Source organism: Rhopalosiphum padi, chromosome 2 (genome assembly GCF_020882245.1).
Source record: "Rhopalosiphum padi isolate XX-2018 chromosome 2, ASM2088224v1, whole genome shotgun sequence".
NCBI lineage: Eukaryota > Metazoa > Arthropoda > Insecta > Hemiptera > Aphididae > Rhopalosiphum > Rhopalosiphum padi.
In genome coordinates, this window is record NC_083598.1 from 20,933,916 (window position 1) to 20,949,935 (window position 16,020).

The 16,020-nt window shown below is 24.4% G+C and overlaps 2 protein-coding genes across 6 annotated transcripts; one reads left to right on the forward strand and one right to left on the reverse strand.

Annotated features, from left to right (window-relative positions):
• Nucleotides 1–869: 869 nt before the first annotated feature.
• LOC132923313 (hamartin) lies at nt 870–12,603 on the reverse strand. 5 transcript variants are annotated; one of them, XM_060987217.1, is made up of 23 exons: nt 12,258–12,602; nt 11,778–11,830; nt 11,633–11,701; nt 11,418–11,557; nt 11,230–11,347; nt 11,023–11,158; nt 10,852–10,964; nt 10,600–10,786; nt 10,454–10,527; nt 10,143–10,273; nt 9,564–9,709; nt 9,382–9,471; nt 5,512–5,733; nt 5,300–5,395; nt 5,051–5,228; nt 4,759–4,958; nt 4,565–4,694; nt 4,224–4,495; nt 4,011–4,136; nt 3,843–3,944; nt 3,543–3,780; nt 1,928–2,324; nt 870–1,249 (listed from the first exon to the last, which is right to left on the reverse strand). In XM_060987217.1, the coding sequence occupies exons 4-23, from the start codon at nt 11,518–11,520 to the stop codon at nt 1,246–1,248; spliced, it is 3,063 nt and encodes a 1,020-aa protein (XP_060843200.1). In that variant the 5' UTR covers nt 11,521–11,557; nt 11,633–11,701; nt 11,778–11,830; nt 12,258–12,602; the 3' UTR covers nt 870–1,245. The 5 variants fall into 5 exon arrangements, with proteins under 5 accessions (XP_060843200.1, XP_060843199.1, XP_060843201.1 ...); XM_060987216.1 differs by lacking the exon at nt 11,633–11,701; XM_060987218.1 differs by lacking the exons at nt 11,633–11,701; nt 11,778–11,830.
• A 193-nt stretch (nt 12,604–12,796) lies between these two features.
• On the forward strand, nt 12,797–15,766 carry LOC132923322 (selenoprotein K-like). Its single transcript, XM_060987233.1, is given in 5 exon segments — nt 12,797–13,062; nt 14,086–14,114; nt 14,116–14,168; nt 15,146–15,229; nt 15,330–15,766. Coding segments are annotated over 5 exon segments (276 nt in total). The 5' UTR covers nt 12,797–13,043; the 3' UTR covers nt 15,421–15,766.
• The last annotated feature ends 254 nt before the right edge of the window (nt 15,767–16,020 follow it).

Below are 16,020 nucleotides of genomic sequence, written 5' to 3' on the forward strand. Positions count from 1 at the left end.
ATGTTTAGAATCCAGAAAAGAATTTTTCATGCCGACAAATGATTTACTGTTTGAAAATATAGGTAGATTAAAAAATAATTCTAGAGCCTTTGACAATTGGGTAGGTTGGTGAGCCACAGTGGCACTGCATAATATAAAATGCCCACATAATATTTATATATGTATATGCAATATCTTTTGTAAAAATTTGTTCAATATATCACACTATTAATTGATTAATATTCTACTCATTGCCAAATAAAAAAATTATAAATATCCTTAGAAAAGAGACTTACACACAGAATTAGTTTTTATATGTAATGATTTATCATTGAACTAATTAATTCAAATTTAACAGAAAATCAAAGAATAATTTTTTCCAAATAATATAAAAATATTATATATTATAGGAACGCTTATAGATTAAACAAAGGAAAAAGATTCAATAAACACTGAAAGATAGCTTGTGAAGTATCTGACATAAAAAAATAGCATTTATTGAAAACATTAATAATAATATATTTATGAACTGTAAGAAATGTTTGTGGAATAAAATGTGTAATTGAAATCATTCTATATATTAATAAGGGATAATAAAATTTGTCTTGTTAAAATATATGTTTAAAATGGTCACAAGACGTAATATTTTGATTAACAGTGCTACATTTGAACACAGTTATTTTTTTCATCTAAATTCATTGAAATTATTAGAGTCCTTTAATACATATACATATTATACATAGGCCAAAAAATATAAACTCTTCATTTACATTTAAATTCAAACTTATCAAAAGATATTTACAATATTACATTTTCAATAAGTGCATATTGATTATTCATTATTCATTTGAAATAAAAATTTTTCAAAATAATAGAAATAAAAATCAATATAAAAATGAACAATTTATGTAAAAAAAAAACCTACAAAGACAATAATTTTAAATTCATTGGTTAGACACAACAATTCAATAATCAATCAGACACATATAATATATAATAGTTATATAATACAAATTCACAGATTGAATACCATGCATTTATGAGTGTATGTATGGTAAAAATTATGTATGAAATAACTTTACTACTACCATAAACATAAAATATAACATTATAAACAATTAATGTTTAAAAATAAATGTATAATTTATGTAAATAATTATTCAACAAGAATGTTAGCTTTGTTTAATTTAATATCCTTGTACACAGTACGCTTAAATCCTTTATATAAATGATGTTAAGTATCCAGTACCATTGAGATCATAATGTTTACCTGAAAACATTAAAATGGATTAGAGCAATATAGTTATACCCTTCGGCCTACATCAAATTGTCTAATTAATAATTTTAATAGGTACAGTAAAATTATTTAAAAATAATATTAAAAATTGTATTAAGATTAATTATTTCAATTTTCAGTATTATAATTATGGAATATATAGATTTAATTTAATTTGTTTTTGTGCATATTTGAAATAAATGATAATACTTTATCTGAATATTAATAAAAAACCTTTTATTATAAACCTGTATAAATAAAAAATTTTAATAATTCATTGCTAATGAAGTAATGAATATCTAACAATTATCAATATTTGAAATAATTGATACAACATTCAGAAATCACAATTATTGATATTTTAAATAATTTGATTCACAATTATTATGTGTTTAATAATATGTCCAATATTTTATCATATTAAAATAATACAAATTATTATCATATACCAAATATCGAGAGAATAAAAAAAGAAAATACAACAATGTATCAATTAATTTACAAAACTTTATTTAAGACGAAAAATGTCAGGAACTGCTAATGATATTACACAACCGATTTATATTAAGACAATACATTTTTATTATTTTATTATAAATTATAATGGTCATATTGTAATGTTCAATACTATACATATATTAACTATTAACACTAATAATATTTTGTATTTACTTTGGAGTTGTAGGTATAACGGAGATATCGTCACGGCTGTCATCAATATTTGCCAACATCATACTAAGCCTAAAGTTTGCATCTTGATCACTTACTGAAGTGTTTGAGTCCACCATAACCAAGTCAGAACTGAATTTAGGAAGCTCTTCAATAAATTTTTTCTTAGATTCTTCTTCTTCTTTATTTTCTTTATATTGACATTGTATTTCTTTCAAAATTCTACATTCTTCTTTTACTTCAGATAATTGTTTGTTAAATTGTTTTTTAACCAATTCTATTTTATACTTATCATTTTGAATACATGCATTCTTATTATTTAATTTCAACTCTAAATCAGCTATACGAGCGTTTGATGCTTCTAACAGTGCAGATTTATGGTATAACATATTTTGAAGCTCTAATAAAGTAATAACAAAAATATTTATTAATATTAATTTATTAAAGAGAAATGGGCTTGGACCCAGCATACATTTATAGTAAATAGCAGTAAAAATAATAACAATATAAATATAAACAAATTATTATCTAAATTAAACAAGGAATTATGGATTGTCATTGGCAAGTTTTATCTTACAAGGGATAGGATTGTTTTTTTTATATAATTGAAAAATGGAAAAGTAGTATAAATTTCAAATTAATCAAGCAGGAACTTTTAAGATATTTATAAATGATAAAAGGAAAGAGGAATCTATAATACCTGAAAAGAACTTAATTCTAAATTGGATTGAATGTAGTCTAAATATAGTTTAAAATTTTTAATCCATTTTTTTTTAATCAATAATATTATTAATTAAAACTTAAATAACATGTGGGTGTATGCATTTATTACAAATAAAAATTTAAAATATAATTCAAGAGCATTTATAAAAATGTTACTCAATGTAGTTGTATTGTCAAAAACATAAAATAAATGATAATGGTTACATAAAATAAAAGTTTAACCTAAAGGTAAGAAAAAATTAAAAAAAAAGTTATATTAATTTATATTTATGTTAAAAATAACGAATGATTAATATTTTGATAATACTTGAACATTAGCAACAATTGTTAATAAATTAACTATAAAAAAAATATTATTGCATTTTTCAATAATATATTCAATGTGTATTTTGTTCTAGTATGTCAATATTGTCAACTATAAATCATCTAGTTAAAATATCTCATTATAATACTATATAAATAATATTATTAATAATAATTAATAAGTATAAAGTTCTTAACATATATTTTTTTGATTTCAAAAAAGATTTTGACTAGGGATATGAAATATAATAAATACTCATCTCATGATATACTCATCAAAAAAATACATTACTGTGACATAAGTATAAACATATTAAACTTACTAAAATCACTTAGTGATGATAACATAAGTGGTCTTTTAAGACATAAATAATAAATAGTACATATAATAATATATTATAGTCTGTAGTCTTTTGTTATGTCAATGACAGTTATTTTATTAAAACATAAAAATTATGACTAAAGCATATTATGGTGCATATTTAAAATGTTTTAAGTCATACTAAGTTTTTATTTAAATATGTCTTGGTGCTATCAAATTGTAGCCTGCCCTCGTTACGTATATAAGTAATAAATATTTCATAACACATACCGTTTATATTATGTTTGTATGATTCTTGACTTAACATAGCATTGCTGGCATCATATCTAAGAGCATTTACATGAGAAACAACATCACGCTGTTGGGATTGCATCTCACCACTCATAACTAGTTCGCGTTGCAAATTTATTACTGTACTTTTTAGTTCTTTACTAATGTTAGCTGTTGCTTGCACAATAGTTAGTTCACTTAAAGTATTGAACAACTCTGCTTTAGTCTCGGATAATTGCTAAGTAGAAAATAATGAAGTCAATTTTATATAAAAAAATCACTGTTTTTTAATACTCTTACTTTGGTAACCTCGGCAGTCTTTTCTCTCTCCCCATTATAAAGCTGTTCTAATGATAGACATTTATTTTTGGCTTCTTTAGTTTCCTCTTGATATTTTAAACACTAAATCATAACAAGTGATTAATTTTTCAAGTGTTATAATAAATAATATAATAAAAATGTTCCAACTTCAGTTTGCCAATGTGATACTCTTTCTTTAAGGTCTTTAACTTGTTTTAATGAATCTTGCCTTAATTTTTCAAACCCTGAAGTTGCATCTTCAATTTCAATTTGTAATGTTAAAACTTGATCTTTCTGTAAAAAAAAAAAAAAAATAATAGCGTATTTTCATTTTAATTTATTTTATTATTTTATGCTAATATTATTTAGTATTTGACTTACCAGAGCAGAATTGTGTTCATCAATGGCTCGACTACTTCTTGATTTACCTAAAAGTCTACGATTTCGTTCAGCATGAACTTCTCTACGGTTACGCTCAAATTGTAATTGTAATGTTAATAAAGCGATTTGGTCTTGCAATAATTTGACATCATCACTAGATTGTGCTGTATGGCGATGATTAAGAACTATTGCCGATGTGCGAACATATTTTTCGATTAAACTTAATGACTCATCTTCTTGATTATTAAAAATATTTTGTTGATTTTTAGCACCTTCAACAAATTAATAAAACAGTTAATAATATAATATAAAAAATGTATTAAAGTAATTTTAAAACTTACTATTGTGTGGATCATTATTATATGCAGGAAATATGCTATAAAATAAATGTTCATAAGGTAAAATATGTTCTGTTTGAGTGGAAACAGTCTGAACTTTAGTTATATTAATATCATTTTTTGATTTCTTTTTCTATAAAAATGTTTTGATTATAATAAATAATTTAAATGATTGATATCAGTTTTAATAAACTTACTGGTAATGATGTAATATGACCATTGCTAATATTTATACCACCTCCGTGATGATCCTCTTCAGTTTCTTCTTGTAATGGAGAAGTGCCAGAAGAAATACTACTCCCATTAGTTTTTTTAATCTCAGGACATGAATATGCTCTTCGAACACTATTTAATGAAAATTCGGGTCCTTTTTTAGGGCTACTATCAGTACTTTGTCCTAAAATAAAATTTTATTTCATACTAAATATTTAAAAACAAGTTGAATAAATCTATTAAAATAAATGAGGAAATTATTAATATTTTAAATACCAGAAACATTTATAGTTTTCTCTGGAGTACATTGACTATAATAACGTCTTCTTGTCCGAACACTCATTACAAATTCTTTTATTGAAGCAGAATCAGGCATATGTAATCCTCCCTCATAAGTTTGACACGGTGACCCATTGCTCTGTTGATCACATTCAATGATATCTTCGTCTCCAGTCTTATAAATATTAATCGCTTGTTATTATAAACAAATATTTAATAATATTATTGTAGTATTGAGTATATTACTTGTATTATTTCAGGATTATTTGGTGGTTGAGTTTGAGCTGCAATAGGTTTTGATTCAGAACGTATATTATGTTCATCTTTAATTGATTCTGTTATCTGAAATTTAAAAAAAAAAATGTTCCAAAATGTTCAAAAAAGATATGAAAAAACTTTATATAACAAATATATAATATATTTATAACACATTTCTTGATAATTTGACCTAATTCTACCTGATTACGTTCCATTATCATTCTGTCCACTCTACGAACAAGTGACTGTGATTGGATATCTTCTGAAGGAAAAATAAAACCTTCTTTTTTCAATGGTGAACTAGGCTGAGAATTTGGTGTTGATGAATTACGTCTAGATAAATTGTCTATGCCAAATGAATTCAATGCTCTGACTACAGTAGAGTTTATAGATGGCAACCTTGATTGTTGATATATATCATCCTTTCAAAATTGATTGAAATAAGTCATAATACATATACTTTTTAACATAAATGAAGCGATAGAAGAGAAAATTTGTTTGAAGATATTTAATCACCACATAGAATACTGTAATGTTTTTTATATAATATACTACAATTTATAACATTTATTATAGCAAAAACCAAAATCAAACAACATTAGTATTCAGTAATTATACTTTATAATTTGTCTGCATGTGTGATCATAGGCGTGCGCAGGGGGGATGCCGGGTATGACATGATATCCCCTGCAGGTCTGCGGAGTCACCTTGTTTTTTGTATTTTACTTTTTAGTAAGGAATTTATGATAAGGTTATTTTCACTAATAGTTTAAATTAATTAAAACATAGTGTTTAAAAATATTTTTGAATGTTACATTAGAATTTTATTATGTTACTGTCTGTTTTATTCTATGTTAATTTAATATTAGGTTTAATTTGTATGTATTTTGTATCCAATTATGTAATGTAACTCTCTACCAGCATCACAAGCATTGTGCTTAAAGGGGGTAGATTCTTTATTGTAAACATTTCAATAATATGTAAATCATCTTATTTATATATTTTACAATAAGAAAATAAAAAAAAAAGTACTATTTTTTACTATAAATACTTATTTTCTAACTACTATTTCAGACAACTAAAAATAGATAGTCGTAACCAGAGAATGATAACTTTATAGTTTTAAGATCCAAAATCAGTGTTACCAAGGGAATATAAAATTTACAAATAATATTTTAAATGTCATGTGTAAATATAAATCTTCAAAAAAATACACTTCTAATTAAATATAAAATCAAAAAAATTAGGAATTCAAGCATTGTACTAATACAAAATTGTTTGTCATTTAAATTGTGAAATTTTCGGCATATTAAAATTTTTATACACTAAGATTTAATAGAAAACAAACAAATTCTCAACAGATATAAAGTTTTACACAAAACTGTCAACCGATAAGAAAAAATACTCAACTATATAACAAAAAAAAAAACAATAATAGTTTACGATTACTATTAATTACTATTAATGATTTAAGGGTACTTGTTTGTTATCGCCCCGCCAGTATGCCGCATAAAATTTATCGCCCCGCCATATAGTGTGCCGTTATTATACCTACAATTATCATATTCAGCTCATGATGGATAATCTAATTTGGGAAATGGAAAAACTATTGTACATTTTATATTAAACCATATTAGTACGCTGCTGGCTTTCGTTATTTTATTAAACATTGACTTCGTTTGAAACCAATACGAAAAAATAAATTTCAATTTTTTTATTTTATATAATAAAATGAATTTTAATGAATTACTTACAGTTGTTTTTAACAATGATACTGCAATTACATTTTTACAAAAAAATAATATAGTTAAAAAAAGTGAAATATGTGAAAATGGCCATATAATGTTTATCAAGGGGTCGCGATGGCGTTGTCAGAAAAGAAGTTGCCGGAAGGAAAAGGGTTTAAGAGTTAACAATTAGTTAATTGGTTCTAGACTACCAATACATACAATTGTCCATTTCATATACTACTGGGCTCAAGAAATGTCTTCAGTAACTTTTTGTAAACATTAGCTTAAGATGGGACAAAGTGCTGTGGTCGATTGGAGTAACTATCTACGTGAAATATGTACATGGAAGTTAGAAAATAACCAAAATAAAGAAATTGGTGGTCCCGGTCTTATTGTTGAAATAGATGAAAGTTTATTTGTGCGCCGAAAAAATAATGCTGGACGTATTCTACCTCAGCAATGGATTTTCGGTGGAATATGTTTGGAAACCAATGCATGTTTTATAATAAGTGTACTTGATCGATCGGAAAAAACATTGTTACCTATAATCAAAAAATATATAAGACCAGGCTCAGTAATATTGTCAGATTGTTGGAAAACATATAATAATTTGCAGCAAGCGGGATTCCAACATAATACTGTAAACCATACATATAATTTTGTTGATCCGGACACAGGGGCACACACCCAAAATATCGAGACGTTGAGGGGTTCTGCTAAATGGGGAAATAAAAAGCGTCGTGGAACAAACAGAAATTTTTTTGAATCATATTTAGCAGAATTTATGTGGAGAACACATCTCGGAAAACAAGACGCATTTGAAACCATTTTAAAAGATATATCCAAGTTCTGGCCTCCACTATAATTATAACTATATTATTTATTTACTAATGCATTTATACATATTTTTTTAAATGTATAAACATATTTATTCATTTATTTTTAAATTTTTTATTATTAATACATACATATTTTATATTTATTTATTATTTTGTTTATTTTATTTAATTGAATTAAATAGATAAATTTTATGCGGCATAATGGCGGGGCGATAACAAACAAGTACCGATTTAAGATTTACGTCACATACACATTTTAAACGAAAGATAATATTACTATATCCTTATTCCTTAGTAGTGTGTAAAGATTACTCCACATCATTGTTAATTACTAATCTATAGTAATGACAACAATCAATATTAAAAATTGGAAAATAAAATAATAAAATCATAAACTTTTAGATAAATTATTGAAATATGCACATAAATTATATCAAAATAGAGAAAAATGCATTCTTTATAAAATAAATGAAATATGAATTTTTTATTTTTGTTTTTAAATCTGTCATTGAATAAAAATGTTTAGCTTGGTTTACTATAAATTAAGCACATATAGAAAAATACATACAACTCTACTACTTCCTAGCCTTAGTTATAATTTAATTAAAAATTAACGAGTAAATTATAGTGACTTCTCAATGATGAGGTACCTACACTTGACACCTATTATACAGTAGAACGGGTAACTACTTTCTCTTTTTTTAAATGATAATTTGCAACTTTTATCAAATTAATAATTAAATACAGGTTGTAAAAGCCAAGATCAATAGAAGAAAATTATTAATGGTTTATAGTTTAATTGAAAAAATTATATATACAAGAATTAACATGAAATATAAATATAATATTAAGTTTTTTTTTTAGAGATTTAATTTTTTGTGATTCATATTGTAAGGTGGGATATAAAAAAATAATGAATTAAATATGTAATATTTCATTAAATTTTAATATTTTAAAATTTAGTTTATAGTTTTAAAATCAATAAAATAAACCAAGATATTTTAAGTTTAAATTTAATAGTTCCTTAGGGCTTTAAGGAAGTAAAAATTAAAGAAAATAACAAATTTTATAAAAAAAATATATAATAACAAAATAATAAGTATTTTAGTTCTAAACAGACTACTTTACTTAAAGGATAAATTTAATTTAATTTGATTTTAAATTTATTTTGATGATAATTGATAATATTAAGAAAAATTTATAAAACCTAAAAATCAGTTTGAAAATAAATTAGTTGTTTTATGCACTATATATAAATAATTACAAGAAACATGTAATCTTATAGCCAATGTTAATGGTTAGATTATAAGTATAAACATTAATATTAATTTGTAGAAAAATTAATTAATTTTGTGATTTCACAAAAACAATGTACATTGTAATGTGTCATGAATTATTTTTGCAGTTAATATAACAGTGATGAGAATACAATTTTTATGCAACGGTATACAAATACAATAATTCTAACTAAGAAGAAAAACAAATAATTTTAAATATTTACCCTGATTGGAGTTGTTTCTGGTGTGGCTTCTACAGCTGCTTCTGGAGGTGAATGCTCATTATGGTTGAAAACCAATGGTTTATAGTAATTCTGAATTATAAAAACAACAGTTATACATTTTTTTTCAATACTTAATAATATTTGTTAGTTATTAAAAATATATCAATTATTATCAATTTTACCTGTATATTTGGAGTAGTGGGCATAGATTTAACAGTATCTTTATGAAATTCTCCACAATACAACATTGGACTCCATAGTTCTTTATCTCTGATACTATTAACACTAACAATATCTCCCGTTGCTCCAATACTTGACTTTAAAACTTCTAAATAGATTTCACATAAATTAAAAATTGATTGATTTTATTTAAAAATAAGTTTAATAATTTTAATTTGATCAACATATTTATTATTGCAAATAGAAATTATAATAAAACAAGGATTTTAATTTTGTAATAAATATACTAAAGTTACTAGATTAGCAAATTATTTAATTATTCTTATTTCTTAAATAATTTTACTATGGTTTATAATTCAACCAACTAAATTTCAGACTCATAAATAAGCTAGTGTATTATTATAGTAACTATTTTTTTACTATAGATTTTTTAGTAAATTAACATTTTGATAACTACAAATTCCATTTGTAGTCTTTATTTACCCATGATTACATGAATACAGTGTAAAATAGTAATAATTTAATAAATTAAACAACAATTAAAAAATATATTAAATATCATAATTTAATTTATATATTACCAAGAGCTGATGAAAAATTTGACCCCGCATTTGTCCAAGTTGAAGGATTTTGATAATTTCTATCCCCATTTTCTAATAGAGTATATCTTGTACATTCCATAACAACATCATGTTGCTCCATTTTCTTCCACCTGTAAAATAATTATATTTAAAAACTAAAATAAGAAATCAAAATTTAACTAATTTTTATATTATTAGTTGCAAGTAATAATCCGACATGTGTTTATTAGATTGAAGAATTTCATAATGATGTAAAGTAATAAACATATTTACATTATTAATGACATTGTAATAAAAAATATATTTTATACCTATGAACTGATGTTTCCACATCTTTGCTGCTCACTATTAAACTTGGATGCATACGCATTGTTTCTACCATGGGCTAAATTAAAAAAAAAAAATAATAGTTTTATACATAATTTAATAATTAACTTAATTCATAAATTAATCTTACTTTAATTGTATGAGTGAAAACTAAATGGTTATCAGATGTGCTATATTGTTGTTTTAAATATAACACAAATGAACATGGATACATACTATATAGCTGAACAAATAATACATATAATGATATCTGAAGATGGAATAAATGTATTTCTGAAACTTTGTTTTTTTGTGAAGTATTCCAAGCCGCCAAACGACTAAAGTTTAAAAAATATATATTTTATTATTTATAATAGTAAGTAAATAAAATAATAATACATACCTAAATCCTTCAAAAATATCGGGTAGAAATGAAGAAATTAGTGCAGGAATAACAGTCAAAAGAACATTAAGAGCAAGTAAAGCACTAGTAATAATAATTATTTCATTTTCGGACTGAAAAAAAATTGTAATTAACAAATAAAATATATTAAATTCAAACATTAATTCATACCTTTAAAAGTTTTATTAATTCCTTGAGTAAATGATGATTTGTAATTTTAATCAACCATGTTGGTTGTCTTTTTACTACGTGACCAAGTAATGTAAGTGCTTGAAGACGATTTGCACTTCGTAAGCCATCAACAAGCCTAAATAAATTATTCCAGATACATTTTAAGTCAATTTGTTTTTTAAATTTACGATTAATGAAAATATTTACCTATCAAAGAGATACTTGTCATGTGGTTCCCTAACAGCCACTAATACTTCTACAGCTCTTTGAGATCCCGTTGACATAAAATAATCGTACATTCCATTTAACAGCCATGGTTCTTTTACTGTATATTAAAATTATTAATAATCTATAATTTGCATTTTAATTGTTTTAAATAAATTTAAATTTTTCACCAATATTAAATTGATCATGAAATTTGTGTTTTACAACTTCTACTTCTTGTGGAATGTTGGATTCCAATGATGTGAACAGTTCCATTACCTCCATAGCAATCATTTTTCCAAATGAACATTCTATGTTAATGATAATTTAACTGAAATACAATTAAAACTTAAAATTATTATTCAAGTAAAACCAACAAGTTATAAATAATTATGTAAAAACATACATAATAGCTGTTAACCAACTTCCAGAACAATATTTCCAATTTAAAGTTACATTTAAAATTATTATTTGACTTGAAATTTATAAAAAAGTAATAACAAAAACATAAATTTCAGAAAAACATGATATTGCCATTCTACTTTACTTACTACCATCTAATACCATATCACATTAACTCATTGTCATCAATTAATTGTTTGTTCTGAAAAACAATATATTAAATTTAACAAGTTTATCAATCCATCACCACATTTTATCAATGATAATTCGCTACGCATTTAAATTCAGAATAACATGTAACTGGTTTATGTGGCGTATATATAAATAATAATAACAACTATGATAATAGGTACCTATTATTATTAGTAATACTGCCAATACACAACAAGTAGCATGGACTTAAAAATATCTCTTATAAAACATGTCTCTTAATTATATAAAAAAATGTGTTCACCATACGAAACAATAGCCATATATAGTTATATTCATCTACTTGATGATTATCTAATAACAATGATAGTAAAACATATAAAACGGGAATAGTTTAGTGATTTTCTGATCGATTTGAACAACTGAACAAGACAAAAAACAAGTATTTGATCTTTATCGTTAGTCTATACACAACTCACCATTATTAATTCGAATTGGCAGTAGACGTTATAAATATGTATAAATATGTATTCTACCAGCAGAACAGGCAGAATAATATGATCGGTTCAACGATGTTTTCCTGTGCACCTTGGAGTAAATTAAAATTTTCGAATGTATCGTGGGCTTAGATCGCACTCGTAAAACTGAAAATGTTGAAGATAAAAAATGACAGAAAAACAATGAAATAAGCTTTCATAGTTTCTTCTGGACGGTCGTTCATCGTTTTTTACTAGCTCGGTGCAATTAACTATATAGTACACCAGAACATACGTGCAAACTACAAGTCTACAAATTAAATATACCTATATATATATATAACAAAAATAATATCTATAATATGTTAAATTTAATAATTAATAATATATTAAACGGTGATAACAAACACAATGCATCCAACCGAAGTTGATCAGATGTTTAGCTCTTTCAAGGTCAGCTGTCGCCGACTGATGGTAAACATTATTTACGTGGCATTGATAACAAAGAAGAAGTAAATCAAACTAATGAAAACAATAAGCATTGATTATCATTCATCAAATCAGAAATCATCATAATAATAATTTATAATATAATGTTGTTGTCTTATTAATCTTATTAATATATAATACAGTTAACCGTAAACAATATTTAGTTATTATACTTGTCCGTCTTGATTATTATTAGTTGTTATGGAAATTTAGATTTTACATGAGTCTTAAATTTAAAACAATTTGACAAGGAATAACTTCGTTTTTATAGTATAAGAAAACAATTAACATCAAAGTAAAATGGTTTACATATCTCAAAGTGAGTCAAATTTTAATAATTAACTTGTTGTCTCTTATATAAATTTGTTTATGGAGACTGATTTAATGAATAATATTGTAATGTTTTAATGAATAATGCTTATTAATTTTATTACGAATTCATTCTAAAATTATAACAAGTCCAACAATTATATTGTGTATTTTATGTTTATTGCTAATTATTAATTAATTATTAATATTCTGAAGGCCAACAATATAATGTACAGTTTTGTACCTTAAAATTAATATGTATAAAATGTTTGTTATATTTGTAAAATAGTAATTCATTTTATTAGATTATGTGTGACATTGTGTGTTTTGTATTTCAGATTAAGATCTTGAAATATTTTTTTTTTCATTTTTAAATAATTCTTAGTTTTTATTCAAATTAATTGTAATCTATACCAACGGTTCTTAAACTGTGGTACGCGAAATACTACATGGGTGGTATGCAGAGCGCTGTTTTTAGATAATAAACTCATTCAATTATTTAATTCATATCTTATTTTAAAAAACTAATACATAAATAAAAAATTATTATACTGTAGTTGTAGCATTTTACTGCCTTATTATTTAAAATAAATGTATTTAACAGTACAATTTGGAATTTGAATCGTTCTATTTTTAGTTATTAATGGTACGCATTGATTGATAATATACCTATGTGGTACATAAAAAAAAAAAAGTTTGAGAACCGCTGATTTATACTAATATGTACAATAAGTACATGTTATTATGTAAATTATATTATATAGTTTGGATGGTGAAAGAAAAAGACAATAGATTAGGGTTTTTTAATTTTTTTAAATAATATTCATTTTTATCAAATATATAATTAGATAAAGTATAGCTTACCTCCACAGAGGTATTATTAAATTGTGTATTACAATTATTGTTGAATGAGTACTATGTTTAATATTTTTTTAAATCTATTCCACACAATTCATGTACGTTTTTAATTTATTCAGAAGTATTTATTATTAAACACAATATTAATAATACTCTTTTATTTTTTACATTTTAGGTGGAAATTTACATGAAACTGTTCCCATGAAAAAAAAAAATAGTGGATACATTTTGGGGTGTTATTAACTTTGTTTCATTTTTGTGAGTATTTTAATTATTAAAAAAAACTCCTTATGCCTTATTGATACATATGTCGTAACTTGTATGCTATCTATGCGAAAAAATGTCTTCATAACTTACCTAAACATTTTTCTTGGAGTTTGTAGTTTCACAGTTGTCATTTAAATTATAATTATTTTATACAAATGTCTTAGGTCTCTTAAAAAATTTTCAAAGGCAATGGTCAGATGGACTGAACACCATTATCTTCCTAAAATTCGAGTAGATTTGTTGCTCCACGTGATTTAACATTTTATTTTTAAGTATCTCCATAAACACCCAATTTTTTGTGTTTGAGCATCTGTGTGTGGATTTATGATGTTCTTGATGTGGTTAAAAGTTGGTGAAGAAATTTGTTATTTTTTAAAATGCTGTGTGCTCTCTTCTTTGAACCTATTGATCCTGGTTTTATTTATTGAATTATTATTGGTAATTATGATTCTCGATCCCTCAATTTTGACTATAATAAAACAGCATTCTAAAATCCTATTTTTACGCTAATAGCACATACCAAAATTCTTGAACTCTGCTGCCATAATTTCAATAAGTATTGTAGTTTTGATTTTCTTTGTCAGAATTATCCTTGGCAGTCGACAGTATCCATAGTATTACACCATCAATATCTTACAAATACCCACACGTTTATCAAACACCGTACTCATCTATACGTCTAGACGACAAAGCATATACGAATGATATAATTGTAACAAGTTATTAACGTATTAAAAATAGAATATGAAAATGTGTAGATAACTATTAGATAACATACAACTTATGTACCTGTCACACATGTATTAAACATACATTTTTAATAGCTTAAGAATATAAACATTTAAAATCTGCACATCGAGCATCATTTTTCTTGTTCGGCCATTCTCTTTATACCCACAGAAATTTACTGAGTAAAGCTTATTAATTTTAGTATTTATATAAAACAAATATAATTATCAATTTTTCAGTGTTCAAAGTTTAGTAAGGCCTAACTCAACTAGATGGGGTAATCAATATACAGTTACATACAGGCGCCCTGGTTCTTCAAACGGGTAAGAATACTTTATTGGAATTTGATTTTTATTAAAAGATTTCAAAATAAATTTCTATTTATCTCAATATATTAAAATACATGCATCATTTATTTTATAGGACTGTGAGACCTCAACGACGTTTTGGTGGATTTGGCCCTAGTACATCTGCTCCAGCTCCTCCATCAACCTGTAGTAGCTGTATGGGATAGATGTTTGTTGATCTATTATATAAATATTAATTCACTCAATCTAAGAACTATTAATTAATAAACAGATAGAAATTATTCTAGTCTTCAAAGTAAAATTTATTATTTAACATTAAGGTTTATTTAATTTAAATATTATCATCCAAAAATAATGATACTAATATTTAAAAAAACTATCTTTAATCATCATTTTATTATTATTTGTATTGAAATGATAAAGGACCAATAATTTAAGTTAAGGAGAAATAAAATAAAATTGTAAACCATAATAGTTTACTAACTTTTATATTTTATCATTTATTTTATTTACTTGACAAATATTTACTGAAATAAACACATTACTTGTTAATCATGAGAAATTATATTATTATTACTATTATTACAAGAGCCAAACTTAGAATTAAAGAATATAGGTGTTTCATTTTTATTTTTAAGTCTATTGGGTCATATATAAGCATATATTTTAGTGATTTTTTAGTTCTATAAGTCCTGAACCCTGATTATGAAGTTCCGTGGACCATTTAATTAGTAATTGGAATGTGGGACACTTCAAACTTTACATTAAAAGATGATAGCCCTCTTCAAAAATAAATACAACCAAAG

What these genes read in the sequence shown, in the direction of transcription:
- LOC132923313 (XM_060987218.1), bottom strand. Translation starts at nt 11,520, where the DNA reads ATGATTGCTATGGAGGTAATGGAACTGTTCACATCATTGGAATCCAAC. An exon ending in AAATTTTTCATCAGCTCTTG is followed by an intron (nt 9,710 to 10,142) that starts GTAATATATAAA and finishes AAATCTATTTAG; the next exon opens with AAGTTTTAAAGTCAAGTATT. An exon ending in TAATAATGATCCACACAATA is followed by an intron (nt 4,496 to 4,564) that starts GTAAGTTTTAAA and finishes AATTTGTTGAAG; the next exon opens with GTGCTAAAAATCAACAAAAT.